The sequence below is a fragment of the Triturus cristatus genome, chromosome 10 (genome assembly GCF_964204655.1).
Source record: "Triturus cristatus chromosome 10, aTriCri1.1, whole genome shotgun sequence".
NCBI classification, from domain to species: Eukaryota; Metazoa; Chordata; class Amphibia; order Caudata; family Salamandridae; genus Triturus; species Triturus cristatus.
In genome coordinates this window covers 1,092,445,262-1,092,461,839 of record NC_140593.1, presented here as the reverse complement: position 1 = coordinate 1,092,461,839, position 16,578 = coordinate 1,092,445,262, and the positions used below count along the sequence as shown (strand labels likewise).

At 42.8% G+C, this 16,578-nt stretch overlaps 1 protein-coding gene across 2 annotated transcripts in view; it reads right to left on the bottom strand.

Moving 5' to 3' along the window:
• Window positions 1–16,578, bottom strand: part of BAIAP3 (BAI1 associated protein 3) — a 1,035,958-nt gene that overhangs the window by 198,692 nt on the left and 820,688 nt on the right. For both annotated transcript variants that reach the window (XM_085629280.1, XM_085629278.1), the window contains exon 12: window positions 3,660–3,767. In XM_085629280.1, coding sequence (XP_085485406.1) covers window positions 3,660–3,767 — 108 coding nt within the window. The remainder of the gene's footprint in view (window positions 1–3,659; window positions 3,768–16,578) is intronic.

The following is a 16,578-nucleotide window of genomic DNA, read 5'->3' as shown; positions in this document are numbered from 1 at the left end:
TTGGCACCACTTGGTAGAGTAGGACTCACAGTAGAAGAGCCCAGGTGATTACAGGTGATGTCTTAGATGGCCCTGACACTTCTTAGCAGGAGGCAAGCTCAAAACAAGCCCTTGGAGAAACATGGAAGCAGGGTGTAGAAAGCCAAGTCGAGTCCTTTTACTTACAGGACAGTAGCACCAGGCCAGCACAGCAAAGCAAACAGCAACGTGGAAGTCTCTCCTGACAGCAATCCATCCAGCTCTTCTTCCTGGCAGAATGTCCTCAACACAGACGTGTTCTGAGTATATGGTGTCAGAGGTACAGTACTTATAACCATTTTAGTCTCTGAAGTAGGCAAACTTAAAGAAAGTCTTTGTAGTGCATAAGACCTTACCCGTCCCTGCCCTGGCTCCAGACACACTACAGGGGGGTGGCGACGGCTTTGTGTGAGGACAGGCACAGCCCTATTCAGGTGTCAGTGTCAGCTCCTCCCAGCACTCTAGCTCAGGAAGGTCTATTTGCCTGATGAAGGCCATCAGGATATGCAGGGCACACCTCAGCTCTCTTTGTGCTACTATCTAGAGTGAATGTACCAACAGCCCAACTGTCATTCCTGACCCAAACATATTCAAAGGTAGGCAGAGGCATAGAATGGTTAAAGTAAGAAAATGGCAACTTTCTAAAAGTGGCATTTTCAGAACTGCAATTTAAAAACAACTTCACTAAAAGATGTATTTTTAAATTGTGATTCCAGAGACACCAAGCTCCAATTTTCTATTAGCTCCCAATTAGCAAATACACTTGTAAGATGTTACAAGGCAGCTCCAATAATACCGTATGGGAGAGATAGGCCTTGCTGTGGTGAAAAACAAAATTAGCAGTATTTCACTACCAGGACATGTAAAACACAACAGTACATGTTCTACCTTCCAAAAATATTCTGTACCCTGCCCATGGGGCTACCTATGGCCTACCCTAGAGGTGTCTTACATGTAGTAAAAGGGAAGGTTTGGGCCTGACAAGTGGGTGCACTTATTAGGTCGAAATGACAGTTTAAAACTGCACATACAGACACTGCAGTGGCAGGTCTGAGACATGTTTGCAGGGTTAGTCATGTCGGTGGCACAATCAGTGTTGCAGGCCCACTAGTAGCATTTGATTTGCAGACCCTTGACACACATGGTGCACTGTACTAAGGACTTACTATTAAATCAAATATGCCAATCATGTAGAAATCAAATACCATTACACAGGAAACCATGTCTAAAAATGCCAGGTCTAACAAGTTTAAAGAGTATCAACAATTTTAAAGTAAAGAACACACAAAATATATTATTCACCAACCAATTAAAGAAATAGGGAAATATTTAATGAGCAGAAAAACACCATTGCAATAACAAAGGATATGTGGAACTAGAGATATAAATGTTTAAAGTTTTAAGGCAAAAGTCACCTAGAAAAAGTACAGTGCAATTTAAAACAATAGTTTGGAGTTAACTGGGACGTAAGCACAATGTCATGCTAATGAAGATGGAGTGAAGGTCGTATACACCAGGCGGATTGTCAAAGATTATACCTTTTGACTTACTCTCTGAGATTTAAGTCCAAATTTCCAGAGTGGCAAGGTGCAATGCTGTGGCTGACAAAAGTCCCTCGAAAAAGGATATGTTGCTGTTTGTGCTAAAGGCATTTATTTCAGTGCCAAAAACCTCTTTGATGCGACCTTTCTTGGCAAGGCTCGTCACCTTTATCCAGTCCTCAGAGGTGGAAAAATAACTAAGTCTTACTTTTCTCCAGCAACTGAGAAAGTTCCTCCTGTTCACTCCTGCAGTCCCTAGGGCCACACAGCAGATATCTAGGCACCAGGTTTCTCTCCAGTCATTTTGTTTGCAGGGTCTAGCCCTCTGTGGTAAGCTAGGCCCTCTTGCAGTAAGGAGTCCTCTGCTTTTTTGTGTTCCTGAATCAGGCAAGCCGGAATCTGACCATATGAACCTTGGAGAGCATCTCCTGTCCTGGGTACCAGCAGGTGTTGGTAGTCCTTGAGTTCTTGACTGAGTTTTCCTCTTCCAATAGGAGTAACAAGTCTTTTCATGTCCAGGAATGATCTGAGGAGGTGGTGGTTGAAGTAATAGATTTATCCTGTGCAATAGCCAGTGGACTGGAGAAATTCTGGCATCACTTCTAACTATTTTCCTGTGGTCCCCCACCCTCTTTTGCAACACTTCCTTTGTCCTTGTTGCTTTATTTTAAAATTATCCAAGAGCCTTGGTTTCAATATGGCAGAACAATTCTGTCTCCAGGAAGGCCTGTCTTAAGCTCCCTAGCCACTTCTCTATTTAGATGACCTCTTTTCCAACCAAATAGGTTCAAAACTGGTTCTCTCCCCCCCTGTGTCTGGAGCCTGCCTGGGTAAGAAAGGTCCTGCGAATGATTATGATAAGTCATCCTCAGGTCAAAAGAGGTAGTGATAAGGCTGTCATTTATTCTGCCAACTGTTCCTGTCCACTCCCAGATAGCTAATTCCTACAAAGTGGTCAGCAGTGAACCCCATTCTGTCCTTTGTTGTCTCAGGGGCAGGCCATTGTATTCTGAGCTATAGTTAACTCTCCTAGTCATGAATGTGTATCCCAGCTCTGGAATGCGATGAGTGGTAGAACTGTATTTAAGCCAGCTTTGTATTTAATCTGGTTCTGGCTATCCTAAAATAAATTTTTCTAATGTGACTTTCCCATTCAAGTTATCAAAAATGTCATTTCACCACGATATAACATTTTGAAAATCAAATTGGAAACACATTTGAATGACTTCACTAGTATTTTCCTAGGTGGAGATACACATTAAACCTATTGAAAATGTAGCTTAACCCACACAGTGAAATTGCATTTAGGCCTTCAGTCACAGTGAGGGCACACATTTTAAATTCAGCACATGTCACAGTTTTATATATGTGAGGCACCATGCCTTATGGGCTTACAACATGCATTTAAAGGTTGACATATTATTATATTAAAATATGTTTTCCTACTTAGTGAAGGAAGTTCCCTTACCATTGGTTACTGCAGTGCCTTTAAACTGCAGTCCAGACAGAGCACATTGGTGTTATTGGCATACACATATTTATTTCTTATATATGGGGTAATTACACACTGCATCTCATATGTGACATTTACTTTTGCATATCATAGGTCCATTTTAGGCATCTTTACAATGGACTTATAGGGGAGTTAAACAGGTCACGCAGGAAGATTCAATGCAAAGCACATGTTTAGGGGGCAAGTACAAGTGCTTTACTACTGTTAACCAGACATGAAAAAAACTGGGGACCACACAAAAAAGAAGTAATTCATTAAAAGCGTATAGACTTTATCTGTGCAGTTTAACAGTTAATGAGAGATGAATAATCATTTGTATCTCTTTTACTTGTGCCTCCGAATTAGGCAGCTAGTTCAGATAGGAGAAGCACGCTAATGGGACAATGCAAATGAAAACTTGAATACATAGAAAAGGGCAAGTACACACGAATAGATCAATTTAAAGGAAAGCATACTTGAAAAAAGGGATCCATTAAAAGTAAATCTTTCCCAGATCCAATCATGAGTTTGCAGGTTTAAATATTTTGAGAAATAAGCTATTAGACAAATATTGTTCAGTCTATAAGTACCTTTTGTTCAGATTTTACCTGTGAGGTGATAAGTTTGATGATTAGATGACAGTCTCCTTGAACCCGGGACGAACTTGACCGGGGTTCCAGCTTGAACCATTTATCTAACCCCCCAACAGGAATTTCCTAAAAAATAAAATATTTGAGAGTTTTAATGAGACTCTTTGCAAAACATTGGCAAATGTCCTGGTGAAAACAATTCTGTATTATTTGATTTCTCAAATATGATGTAGGCATACACCAAAATCATATAAGGCAAGCTCAACCATGTGAAACTACAAATGCAACCAAATGAAAAATGCAAATCATGAGCACATCAGAGAATGAAAATATTGCATAAAACTTTAGAAAGACTACAACTGCCAGGTGCAAATCAAATTCATGCTGGGTAAGTTTTGAGTTTTGCACTTGACTTATATATGTTCTAGTCAGAATGTGCACACATTTTGCACCTGTCATGCGCTCATTAGTGGAGACACTTTCAGCAACTTGTGCTCCATTTTACCACTAGCACCAAACCAAGGTGTAAGAAGTTTGGGGTTCATGCTTAATTGTAGCAGTGACAAAAAAAGTGGAAAAACCATTCCATTTGCACTTATTTTTAGCACTGCACCAAGCTATAGATGCGGAAATAAATGTGGAAAGGTAATACCACACTACATTATTAACACAAAACATACAATAAACAAACTTAGAAAAACACAGTACATTTGAGTGTTCTAATTGAAAACTTCTGATCAACACAGGAAAATGTTTAGATATATGGGTCGAGCGATCCCTAGATCTTGACATTTGAAAGTCACAATTTTTTTAATCTATATTATCGTAGCAAAAGTATCAATAGATTGACCAACTGCATGCAGTGTTTCAGGGACACTTTACGTCAAGTTTGCGTGGAAATTAGGAACTAGAGAAACATGTTAGCATAAATTAACAGTCTAATTTAGAACTTGCCAGATGCATGACATAGACCAAAAAATATGTATGTCCTGCATGCCTTATTAGAGTCTTGAAGCACGGCGAGTGGGATGTCCACTGCTTTTTGCCGGATGTCCTCATTAACCAAACTGTAAATAAGGCCCTAAATTTTTCTTACCGCATATTTTCCCATTTACCGCATAGTTTGCAAGTTCATTAAAAAATGTTTCTTTGCTCAAACTAAACAAATGTTACTTATCACTGCTTCAGTGCAGTGGCAGGAACTTAACAACAGGAAATTTGAGCCTTCAGGTACTGACTGCCTTATTTATGAATACAAATTGTACTTACGAGTTGAACATATTTACCAAACTCTAATAATGTCCCAAACTGATGGATTAGGGCATGGCTTCTGTCTTCACTATGAAGAAAATCCTCACAGCCTTACATGTAATTCATCCAGGGTGAAAAGAATGATTCCTTTGATGCAATGGAAATGGTTTCCCTCATTAGGGCAAGCTCCTGTCACACCACAGACACTGTTCTATAGAATGCCATTATTTCAAAGGACAGTCAGAGTACAGAATCCTTCTTTACATGGCTCTTTCAGGCTTGATGTCTTCTGGAATCTTACAGTGCCTCTTAGTGAGAGGCTTGCATTATACAGATGTGATTGACATCATTGTTCTGCAGGGAAGTTTCTTACCAGGAGGTGCTTCCAGACCCAAAGCTGAGGAGTACTTTTCAAACTTAACTGGGATTTGCAGAATCAAAGACACATCTTTGAGTAGAAGGAGTGCATGCATGTAAACTTCTTTTCACCTGAGTGCAACATTGCATGCTTCACCCAAACACTTTTACTCTTGGATTTAGAAGGCACTTTTAAGATAATAGTATTTCTGGGCCACCACGCTAAACAATATTACTACTCGTTGGTAAACAGCATTTTCGACAAGATATAGTTAAGAACCCTTTGCACTTTCTTAACAAACTTTTGAATTTTGCTTAGTGTTGCCAGTCATTTTGTGTCAATGTGCGTTTAAAAGGCAAAGTAACGAGAAAATATTTCCACAAATGTGCCGCGCAATGCTACATAATGTTTATTGTACGGTTGTTAAAAACCTTAACAAACAGACATATAGATTAAAAGCATTCAGCATGCAAAGTTAAAACGTCCCATGATGAGAACAAGCACGTCTGAGTTCGACACAAAAAGAATAATCCGAGCCATTGTTAAAACGGAAGCACGGGATTTGCAGCATATTTGAATGCTAGGTGGTAATATACAAAATTGCAGTAGCGACATAGACAATACCAAGGCCGTTTAAGGCACAAGAGTTAAGTCATTGTTAGAATGAAGAACAGCATTTGCAGCATATATGATTGCTAAAAGGCAATGTAAAAACGTGCAAAAGCAGCATAGACAATCCCAAGTCCATTAAGGCACACGGTGCCATGTGCAGCGGAATTTTGAAATGGAACATGTGTATCAAGACAATTTTGCAAGCACAGACCAGCCCGATGTAAAACAAGCAGAGTCAGGTTTCAGGGGTGTTAACATTTTTAAAGAAAAAAATGCAATGTGTAAGACAAATAGAGGGAGTGCCTAAAGTGCCACACTTGGTATCATGATGGGAAGTATTACCCGACTGTAAACCACAAGCTACTATCTAACATCATCTGAGATAAACCGAATGACCGTGCACACGCATGCATGCTATTGTGCTGTGTGGGAAATCTACTATTCCACTCATGGTGTGCATGGCCTACCTTATCCCTATGTTGAATGGTTGTGCTTTCCTTGAATGGATAGTTAAAGCCCTCCTGTGGTGTTCTACTCAGCCCAAATATGGTGTGTGGGCACCTCGTCTTTTGACGGAAGTTGGGAATGGGAGGTGGGGATCACCCCAAGGACTCTATGATAGAGAGATTGTTGTAGTTCACTGTGTTCTCTGGATGCAATAGACATATATGGTGCCCAAACCGTTTCATTTCTTTTGTTTGTGTAATGTTCTCCATTGCTAGTAAATACGACAAACTATGAAGCCAGCCTTCCTTTTTAGGTCTCGCATAGAGCAGCGCATGCGCTGCCTCTACGAGGCATCAAGTAAACAGTATTACTACTGAAACTCCACCCATTGCATTTGTCTTTGTTTTGTCGCTTGCCATTGGGGGAATCTGCCACTGCTGTTCTTATCTTGCTCTTTGTTGGCATGTGGTCCCATACATCACTTCCTTTTTCTTCCCTTTCTGGAGGAAGCAGCATCGACCAACTACAGTTAACTTACGCTGCTGGCTGTTATCTTTTTAATTAGGGACTATTTTTTTTCTTTACTGCTCTCATTTCCACATCTAGCAGCTTCCTGCACTTACCCGACCCGATTTATTTATTTACGTTTAATTTATTCATAATGAAATCACACTTAAATGATGCAGCTCACGCTGAGGATCGAACCCTGTTTTCCTGCTCCAAAGTCAGCAGCGTTATTTGTTGAGCCACCTCCTCGCACCGATTGTTATACTTGGTTTCAGATGCTACATTGTTCATCTCAACCGTGTTTTTTTTTTTATTATAACTGTCTCCCCCTCCATGTGTATTATTTTTTTTATTTGTCTCTCTCCACACCCACTCTGAGATCGCTGTTTATTTTTAAATAATTAAATAATGCAGCCCACGCCGAGGCTCGAACCCTGTTATCCAGCTCCAAAGTGAGCCGCTTCAGCAGCGTGCGCAGCTTGCCATCTGTTGTGGGTCAGGTTACAAATGCTTTCACTTTCGTGGCTTCGCTGCCACTGCCCAGCGAGTGCACACCACTCGTTCACTTTCTTGTTTCATTTGTCACCGTTTTTGTATTTTTTTCAGTTTACGCCCAGAGCATTCACGTGTCAACTAGGCATGCTTGGCGAACACTGCAAGAACAATTTAACAGATATTTCCGGAGCAATGTGTTCTAATTAATCGTGCCTCGCAGCGCCGAATGCCCCTAGAAGAGCTAACCTGTCCCTATCAGTAGCAGCTGTCCTTGTGTTCCCCAAAAGAGTTGGGTGTTTTCAGGGCTATTTCGCACTTTGAAATTAAAGGGCATTTTTTAAAACGCTAAAGTATAACGCTGCTAAGGAAGTGCTGCAGAGTGCATGCATCTTTACTTCCAACAGCACAATACTAGTTGCTTTGTACTTCAGAGCAGAGGTGCAGTCACAACGCGGGCCTACTCCGGCTGCAATTACAACAAAAGCAATGCCTTCTCTGTAAGCTGTACCAAAAAGTACACCCACAATTAGAATGCGCTGCATGGAGGGCTGGCAGCCCAGCATTGATGGTCTTGTTACTTTTTGTTTAAGATCAGCACGGCGTCCGCCTCACAGCCGCTGCGCTAAATCTTAAATCATGGCAGCCGCTTCTGGAGGATTTTCTTTTATTCTACCTGGTGCTACACTACCTTCTTCCTGGTTTAGTGTGGCTACAGACAGAGCGTGGTCAGCGTCCGGCTTGGTGCAAGGGTGAATTGCAGTCTGCTGAGCAGGATTTATTGATGTTTAACCCCTTCAGGAAGCCGTGACAATGCCTGTGGCTTCTGCATACAGAACGAGAGTTCAGGCTGAAGAGCTGTTTACTGGGGTGCTCCAGCGTCGGTCAGACAAGGAGGCCGTCAGTACAGCTCCTACGTGAATAGTTAGGCACAGGCTAATGTGTAAGCTGAGATCCTGCAGCCTCCATGTGTTCTGTTGCCTAGTAACATTCAACATGAACTCAAGCTAGCCTGGAGAGTTGGGAGGAGTTAGCACTCGCTCTTTGCACTACATGACGACGGTGATGACGACCACACAGAGTGCGACAGCTTGCTAATGACCCCTCTGCAAAGCTCATCTGAAATCTCTCCTTCCACTTTACACTCGCCCAAACAATCGTCTTCACACTTTAACATTTGTTTGAGGCAGATTAGGTGCCAATGTGAGCCGGGAAAGTCAATTCTTTTTTTTTAGCAATAAAATATGACAAATTTACTCAGGAGAATAAATCATGAGCACCTAGGAAAGGCGATGTTGCCTATTGACAGGACTTGGTGACTTTGGAACTGGGGAGCCTGGTTCGCTTCCTAGCGTCTACTTAAGATCTTGTAATTCAGGGCAAATCACTTAATCTCCCCATTCAAATAATTTAAACAGCTGCCTGTGTGCACTGTAGTCTAATGTTCATGTAAAATGCCAAAAATTACCGTTTGGGCAGCCAAGTTGGAGCTATATTGAAATTATAAAAAACAGCTAATTATAAATAGATTTATTTTTTTGTGGGAAGCTCCAGAGTTCATCAGGAATAACAATATGCATTTTTATTGACTGTTTCTATCTTTTTCCAGTTGATTGGTAAAACCATGCTACCCATTTTGTATGGCTGGGAAACCCAGGGTGGCATCACTCCAACCCCCCCTCCCCCACTCCACCTCACAGCTTCCCACTCTACCCGTTCCACACCCAGACACCCACAGGTTTACTATCTTCTCTGCTGAGGGGCTAGAACCTTTTGCCAAATATTCAATAAAGCCGCAGAGTGATTTTAGCACTGCAAGTTAAGTACTGTTTTGCCATGCTTTTTCCCTATTTTTAGTCAGGTTGTTTTTAGTTTAATGCAACACTGCACATCCACATAAATCATTTAAAAACAGTCATTTTTACTCAATCTTTGAGTCAGTCTTTCACCATTCCGTACATAACCCCATTCGATATTCAAACCTATGCATCCATCTCGATCCATCTATATATCCACCCTTCCTTTCACTCATCATCTCACAATCCACCCTTTCACTCATTCATCCTTTCAGTCATTCATCTGTCCATCCACCCTTTCACTCCATCACAGCACTTCATCCATCCATCACCCCTTTAACTCATCCATCTATCCACTCAGCCATCCATCCATTCTTTCACTCTTTCATCCAGCCACCCAACCATTCATCCATCCATTCACTCACTCATTCATCCATGCTTTCACTCATCTGTTCATCCAGCCACCCTCCGTTTCACTCATCCATATAGTATATTGTGTACCACATAATCCCACTACAAACAACATACCACTACTCCACTACAAACAAACAAACATAAATAAACACAATGTTGTTTACAACGACAAAAGCTCTAACTTTCACAAATGCGAGACCGATTGCATTGCAAATGCTTGTTAATAGTGTGGTCTGTATTGCTGCAGTTAGGGCAATAGTAAGTTGTTTTCTTCTCATGACAAGGACGCCAATGGTTCATTGATGTACAGTACTATGTGCCTTCCTCTGCTTTGCAAATGTGCCTGGCAACTGATGTGTTATAGTTCTGCACTAAATTAACATCTGCAACAGTCACATTTGCACAGTAGAGCGTGAGCAAGTCTCCAACTAGTCGCCAAAATAAATGTACTAAAGTAGTCCACACTGGTAGGATGTAGTTTAAGTAGGTTTATTCAAGTAGATAACAAGTAGCTTAGATCCTGTACAGCAGGTAATTAAGTTCTGTAAATAAGCCCCACCAGGAACACCCTGCTAGCTGCTCAGCTGTTCCACCATCTGTCACCACTCATACCAGTCACCCAAGCATTCCACTCATGGCCCACACACCAACATTCCACACAGAACACTCACATTGGCGAGCAGCTAGGAACAAGATAACATAGAACATAATAACACAACATGAAGATACCACATAATAGAAGAATAATGAAACTCAACTTTAAAAACTATAAACAACAAAGTACACCAGAATTCAATGGTCCGTTACCCTGTGATGAACAGTAGAAACCACATCACGAGAGGGAAGAGAACCACAAAAGGAGGAAAGATACATACAAAATACCAACCTCCTCCTTTAATAAGAAAAATAATTTACAAACACAATAGGAATACGACCATGTGGAAATGTGGGAAAAGGGACTGAAACCCAAATTCCTACCCCTAAATAAGGGACCAAATGGATCAAAGCCCCATAGAAAGGTAGTAAAAACACCCACTTCCACAAAACGAACTTGCAGCACATGGTGGCTTACGCACACAAGGAACCAAAAACCTTGCAACAAAATGGAAACAAAAATCCATTCTATGTGTAAAAAGGGGAACAAAACCCTGTAAGTTAACCCTCATGTAAGGGTACAGTGACGTGCAGTGAGGACATGGGACTAAAACCCATTCCTAGAGTGAAAGGGAACAAACCCCTTAAGCCAACCCTCATGTAAGGGTACCTTGGCTCACAGTGAGGAAATGGGACTAAGACCCACTCCTGCGTGAAAGGGAACAAACCCCTTAAGCCAACCCTCATGTAAGGGTACCATGGCTCACAGTGTGGATATAGGACTAAGACCCATTCCGGTGTGAAAGGGAAAAAAACCCTTAACCCAACCCTCTTGAAAGGGTACTGTGTCAAAAAGTGTGGATATGGGACTAAAACCTATTCCTATCCCGAAGTATTGGACACAACATTTGAAAAAGACAAGCCAAACACAACCCAAAAATAGCAATATTCAACACTTCTGTATGGCTTGTTAAAATATACCCTATATATAGAAATGGGATACATTAGTGAATAACAATTTGGAGGCATAAACATATGCAACATACTGTTTTGCACACAGTTCAACTAGCCCTTCACCGGTGAGCGGCCACTCACCCGAGTTTACTAGGCAAGACACACCATTGCGTAAAGAAACCAAATGTTAAACATGCCTAAACACAACCCAACACAGTTGGCTTACAACTAAAGCACTGAAAGCAGATATTCTTTTAAAAACAACAGAATGTGCAAATATTATTAAACATGCACCTAAAGCATTGGATATGTTATTATAATAATTAATCCAAACTGGAGACACTTGAAGAGGAAACTGTGCCTTAAGGTAAGAGAAAATTAATAAACTGGCAACTTTACACTTTAACATTGGGTCTTCCCAAGCGTAACTTTGTTGTGCACTTGAGGGCTGACTTCACAATAAATCACATAGCTTGTAACTGCCCAAACTGCCGTCTTAGAATGGATGCGCAGCGTCTTTTAATTTATTATCTCCACACGTTGTATGCAGTTCAGCGATAAAGCTACAGTCAGCAGGCTGACTCACCATGCGGCGCTCCTTACAGTACAAACTGCCCTTTGTCACAAATTAAATCGCGCAGATCATTTTTCTCTCAACACGTCTCCCTCAGTAGGCATACTTCACAGCCCAACTCTCCCAAGTGCCTCTCCTTACTGCACAGCCTTTATCTTACCGCTCTTCAAAGACAGGTTGTACACAGACTGACCAACCTGGACTTTGAACCTGTCAACACTTCCAGGGTGAAAAAACGTAAAGATGGCGGCACGCAGTATTGACGTGCACCGAGTGGCTCACGCCCCGACCATGCTGGAAGGCGTCCCTCAGCAGCTCCCGGGGATCCAAGGTGACAAACACTTCGAAAGAAAGTCTCTGCACGTCTCAAAGATGACGGTAGATGTGCGTGTGCAACACACGACTCGCGTCTCTGTTTTTAAACCACACCAACAGCGGTTTAGCTGCCATTGTTGATAGGGAGGCCTCAAATGAAAATCATTAATAAGAAAACGATAACCATCTCACCGTCTCATGCGCCGACACTTGGGCCGATTATAAACATGCCAAAAACACTCCAAATTGGCAACTCGTGCAAAACCAACACTGTCTGACACTCCACACAGGACAATGAGCCAAAGTATGAATTCCAAGTGTGTTTTGATTTCCGCTCCAGTGTAGATAATAGATCTTTATAGACACCAAACCAATAAAACCTTTAAGCGACACGCAGCAAACACAACTTCCACTATAAAGTTCTCCAGTTGCAGGTTACCAGGAACATGAAATGGAGGTGGATAAGCTTGCTGAGTCTATGTGGGCAGCGTCCATATTAGATGAGTTGTGAAGTGGCTTACTTTCCATGAAGGCTCAGTTCTTGAAAAAGTGTCCAGATGAAACAAAGTACAGCACGCTTGGGCTGGGGCTGTCCGATGTCATGGACACTGGTGGGGCTGCAAGGCGTGCTGTTCCATTTTCCTTTGTGGCATTTTTGGTATCTATTGGCCTCTTGTGACCCAGACTTGTTGCAAACTTTTCCTTGTGTTGTCTGACGCTTCTCCCCAACATGTTGACTATTTGTAGATATCATCTTGAGCTTCTTTCACTGTCGAGCGTGAGCAAGTCTCCAACTCGTCGCCAAAATAAATGTAGTAAAGTAGTCCACGGTGGTAGGATGTAGTTTGAGTAGGTTTATTCAAGTAGATAACAAGTAGCTTAGATCCTGTACAGCAGGTAGTTAAGCTCTGTAGATAAGCCCCACCAGGAGCAGCCTGCTAGCTGCTCAGCCCTTCCATCAATTGTCACCACTCATACCAGTCACTCAAGCATACCAGTCACTCATGGCCCACACACCAACATTCCACACAGAACACTCACACTAGCTGAGCAGCTAGGAACAAGATAACATAGAACACAATAACACAACAGGAAGATACTACAACTACCATGTTAGTATGGCACATAATTAGGCCTGATACTTATACTTTTAGGGGCAGTGGCTGCTGTCCTCCACTGGGCCAAGCTCTAAAGCTGCTTTCTCAGTTATAGGCACATGGACAGCAGCTGTCCGTATGCTGAAAAACAATGTTAAAGCATAGGGCAGAGGTGGAACGCCCCAGCTGCTGAACACAGCCCCTTCTGTTTGTGCTCTAGGTGGGGGCGCTGCGAAATGGAAACAACAGCAAGAGGCCAGAGAAGGTAGTATGACGTTACAACGCAGGCATTTACCACGCATGCCTTTACCAAGCATTTTTAGCTCTCGCCTACGCAGCGCGCATGCGCTACATAGGAAGGAGACCTTTTCAGCCAAAAACGTGCACGCTTTGCATTGCCTTCAATGACAACGCGTGCATATTGGCAGCTTTGACAGATGGTTCCTTCTCACTCCCGCAGGGGAAACAGGCGCTGGCCCTCTCCTCTCTCCCCTCCCCTCTCCTTGCTGCCTCTCGTCAAACTTTTTTTTTTTTTACCTTGAGTGCGAGGCACGCGCGCGCTTGTTTATCTGTGCAGTTGCTGTCCGGCCCAATAAATAGTCTTAATAAATCTTTTTCACTAATCTGATTTTGTTTAAAATTTCTATTTGTTTTGTGCGCCATTTCTTTGTCCCAAGCTAATCGTTCATTTTTTTTTAATTTAAAGATTTGATTTTCTTTTTCACTCAGGAAAATATTTTGACCCTATATTGTTGGCTGTAATTCGCAATTTGCTGCGAAGCAACGTTGTCTCCAAATCCGTCCTTTTCACATTTTGTTAAATTAAGTTCTCCCAGCATTAGATGTGACGCAGTTTCCAGGGAGCCCTGGATGTCAGTCACCGAGGGGGAACAGGTCTGTGACGAAAGAATGAGCTTTCACTGCTCCTGTGCCGTGTAGTGGCAGCAGAGACATTTAAGACGATACTCTGGGGGGAAATAGTATTTCCGAGCACATAGGTGCCTCTGGGAGGACAACGGCGAAAGGAAAAGTCAACGACAAGCGAAACATGTGTCTGACCCTCCCCAGCCGTGCTGGCCGTTCTGAGTAACCTGGCAGTTGTCTGGTCGTTGGATTTCCACACAGTTCAGTCCAGCCTGGGCGGGGGCGTGATAGGGAAGTTAATCCTCCAAGTGTTTCCCTACATTGTTCCGCGGAACAGGGGAGGGATGGGGGCATGAGGGCGCAAGGGGATTGGTTGCTTTTGTCCTGCTGCTGACTCTGTAGCAGATGGAGTGCCCTGCTTCCATATATCAGCATGCCACTCCTAGAGACGCGCTATGTCCCCGAGAACATTCCTGCCCATTCTTCCAGACCCTGACATGAGGCCTGGATCGCACGACACATATGGAGCCGGGGGAAGGGCGAGGGCTAGGGACAAAGACCCTCTTTTGTGTTGCTCAAACAGTGGGGAAGGAAAAGTGACACATCCCTCTAGAGCTGGTCCAGTTTTCATGCTGTCGCTTTTTCATTTTTATTTATTTGTAACACTTGTGAAATTGTATGCTTGGCAATAATATGGAAGTGAGACGTGAGTTCGAGTATATCACGGGCAGCAGCGTTGTAAGCGTCATTCTCGTGCGCGCGCACAAAGTAATGGCAATAGCATTGGAAGCATTGCTCACGCACACAAAACAAGTCGATCAAAGACAGCTACAGTGCAAACACCTCTTCGCTCCCACACCCGAGAACACTTACAGCACAGCTAGCAGCAGTAGAGCAAGCTTCACAGCCACTGATACACACCGTACAACTAAGGCAGCATCAAAGGTGTTGCAAAGCTTCACTCTCTCATCAACAATACTACTTAGACAAATAGGGTCTAAGGGAAGAGTATTTATAGACCTGCCCAAGTTCTCATCCCCATAACTGAACTATACACACACACACAAGAACTGGGGGTCTAATAACTGGCAGCACAGAAGAAAGGAAGAAGGAAATCGGTGCATGAAACCAAATAGACCCGAACATTCCTAGAGCAGAGCGTGAATTACCATCAACCTTACTCATTGAATGGTGAGAACAAGATTGCTCTCTCGATCATTTTTATCATCTGGTATCCAACTTTGGCAGAGGTATGTATGGCTGAAACATGTCGACCCATATATAGCAGCCACTAGGTAGTACTGCTATAAATCTTGATACACTTTTTTAATCAGGGTGTGCGGAGTGAATTGAATATGTAGGATCTTTCTCTCTACACAACCTTTTTTAGATTTCACTGTTTTCTTTGCACTGCACTTTAGATGATTATTCACTTGTCTTTTGACTCACATTCATCAGCCCGAGTGAGCAATAGAGCTTCAAACTAGCGAGGCAGTCTCTATGATCAAGAGACATACCTCTGCCAAAGTTGGATACCAGATGATAAAAATTATCGAGAGAGCAATCTTGTTCTCACTATATGCTCCATTCAATGAGTAAGGTTGATGGTAATCCACGCTCTGCTCTAGGAATGTTCGGGTCTGATTTGTTTCATGCACAAAACAAGTCAATCATAAGAAGCTGCGGTGCAAGCACTCCCTTGCCCCCTCCTCCTTCACAAGCATAAAGACAGGGTAACAAGTGCAGTGTAGATTAAAGAAGCTGTGGACGTTTTCATAACACTGAGATACACACACAGAACAAGTATATCACAAGCGGGTGCAGTGCAAGCATCCTCTCATCCTCCCCTCAAACACAGGATGAAAGGTGCAGTACAGCTAGCATCAGCTGTTGAAGCTTTCCTCACAATGAGATACAACACTGAGCGGCAGTGACATTGCAAGCTTCACTCTCACACTTCCAAGCACTCACACACACAGCAAGTATATCACAAGCAGGTGCAGTGCAAGCATGCTGTCATCCTCCCTCCTCAAACATAAACACAAGAGAACAAGTGTAGTACAGGTAGCAGCAGCTATGGATGCTTTCCTCACAGTGAGATACAACAGTGAGCAAGCTTCACTCTCACACGTTGCAGCTTCACTCTCACATGCACTGCCCAGCCAGTGGCAATGGTGGACTAGCACATGGAAAAGAAGTAGATCATAAAGCACTGTTGACCTATCACTACCCCCACACACAGGGAACTAATTACAGCTGCCATCGCATCAGCAATGCAAGCCTTACACATAGGAACATGCTATTTTGGAACCCATGCTTACAATATCCAAAACAGAAACTGTAAGTTCCACTCTGCGATGTGCTGCTGGCTGAATTAGCCAGTGCTTGCTGAAGGTGTCACTCCTGATGTGGGAATACTTGCTGATACAGGCAAAACACATTCAGCAGAAGCAGGATCTTGACACTCACACACAGAACAGGCACAGCCCAATACATGAATACTAGACTCCCTCCATCAGAGGCACAGTACCATCGAGGCTCCAGCAGCCGTGCATGTGACTCACTCAGAACAGCAAGAGCACAGGTGCAAGCAGTGCATATTTCCCTCACAAAAAACAAGCATTGGCGTAGCCAATATGTCTCGCCTTTGGGACCTTATAAG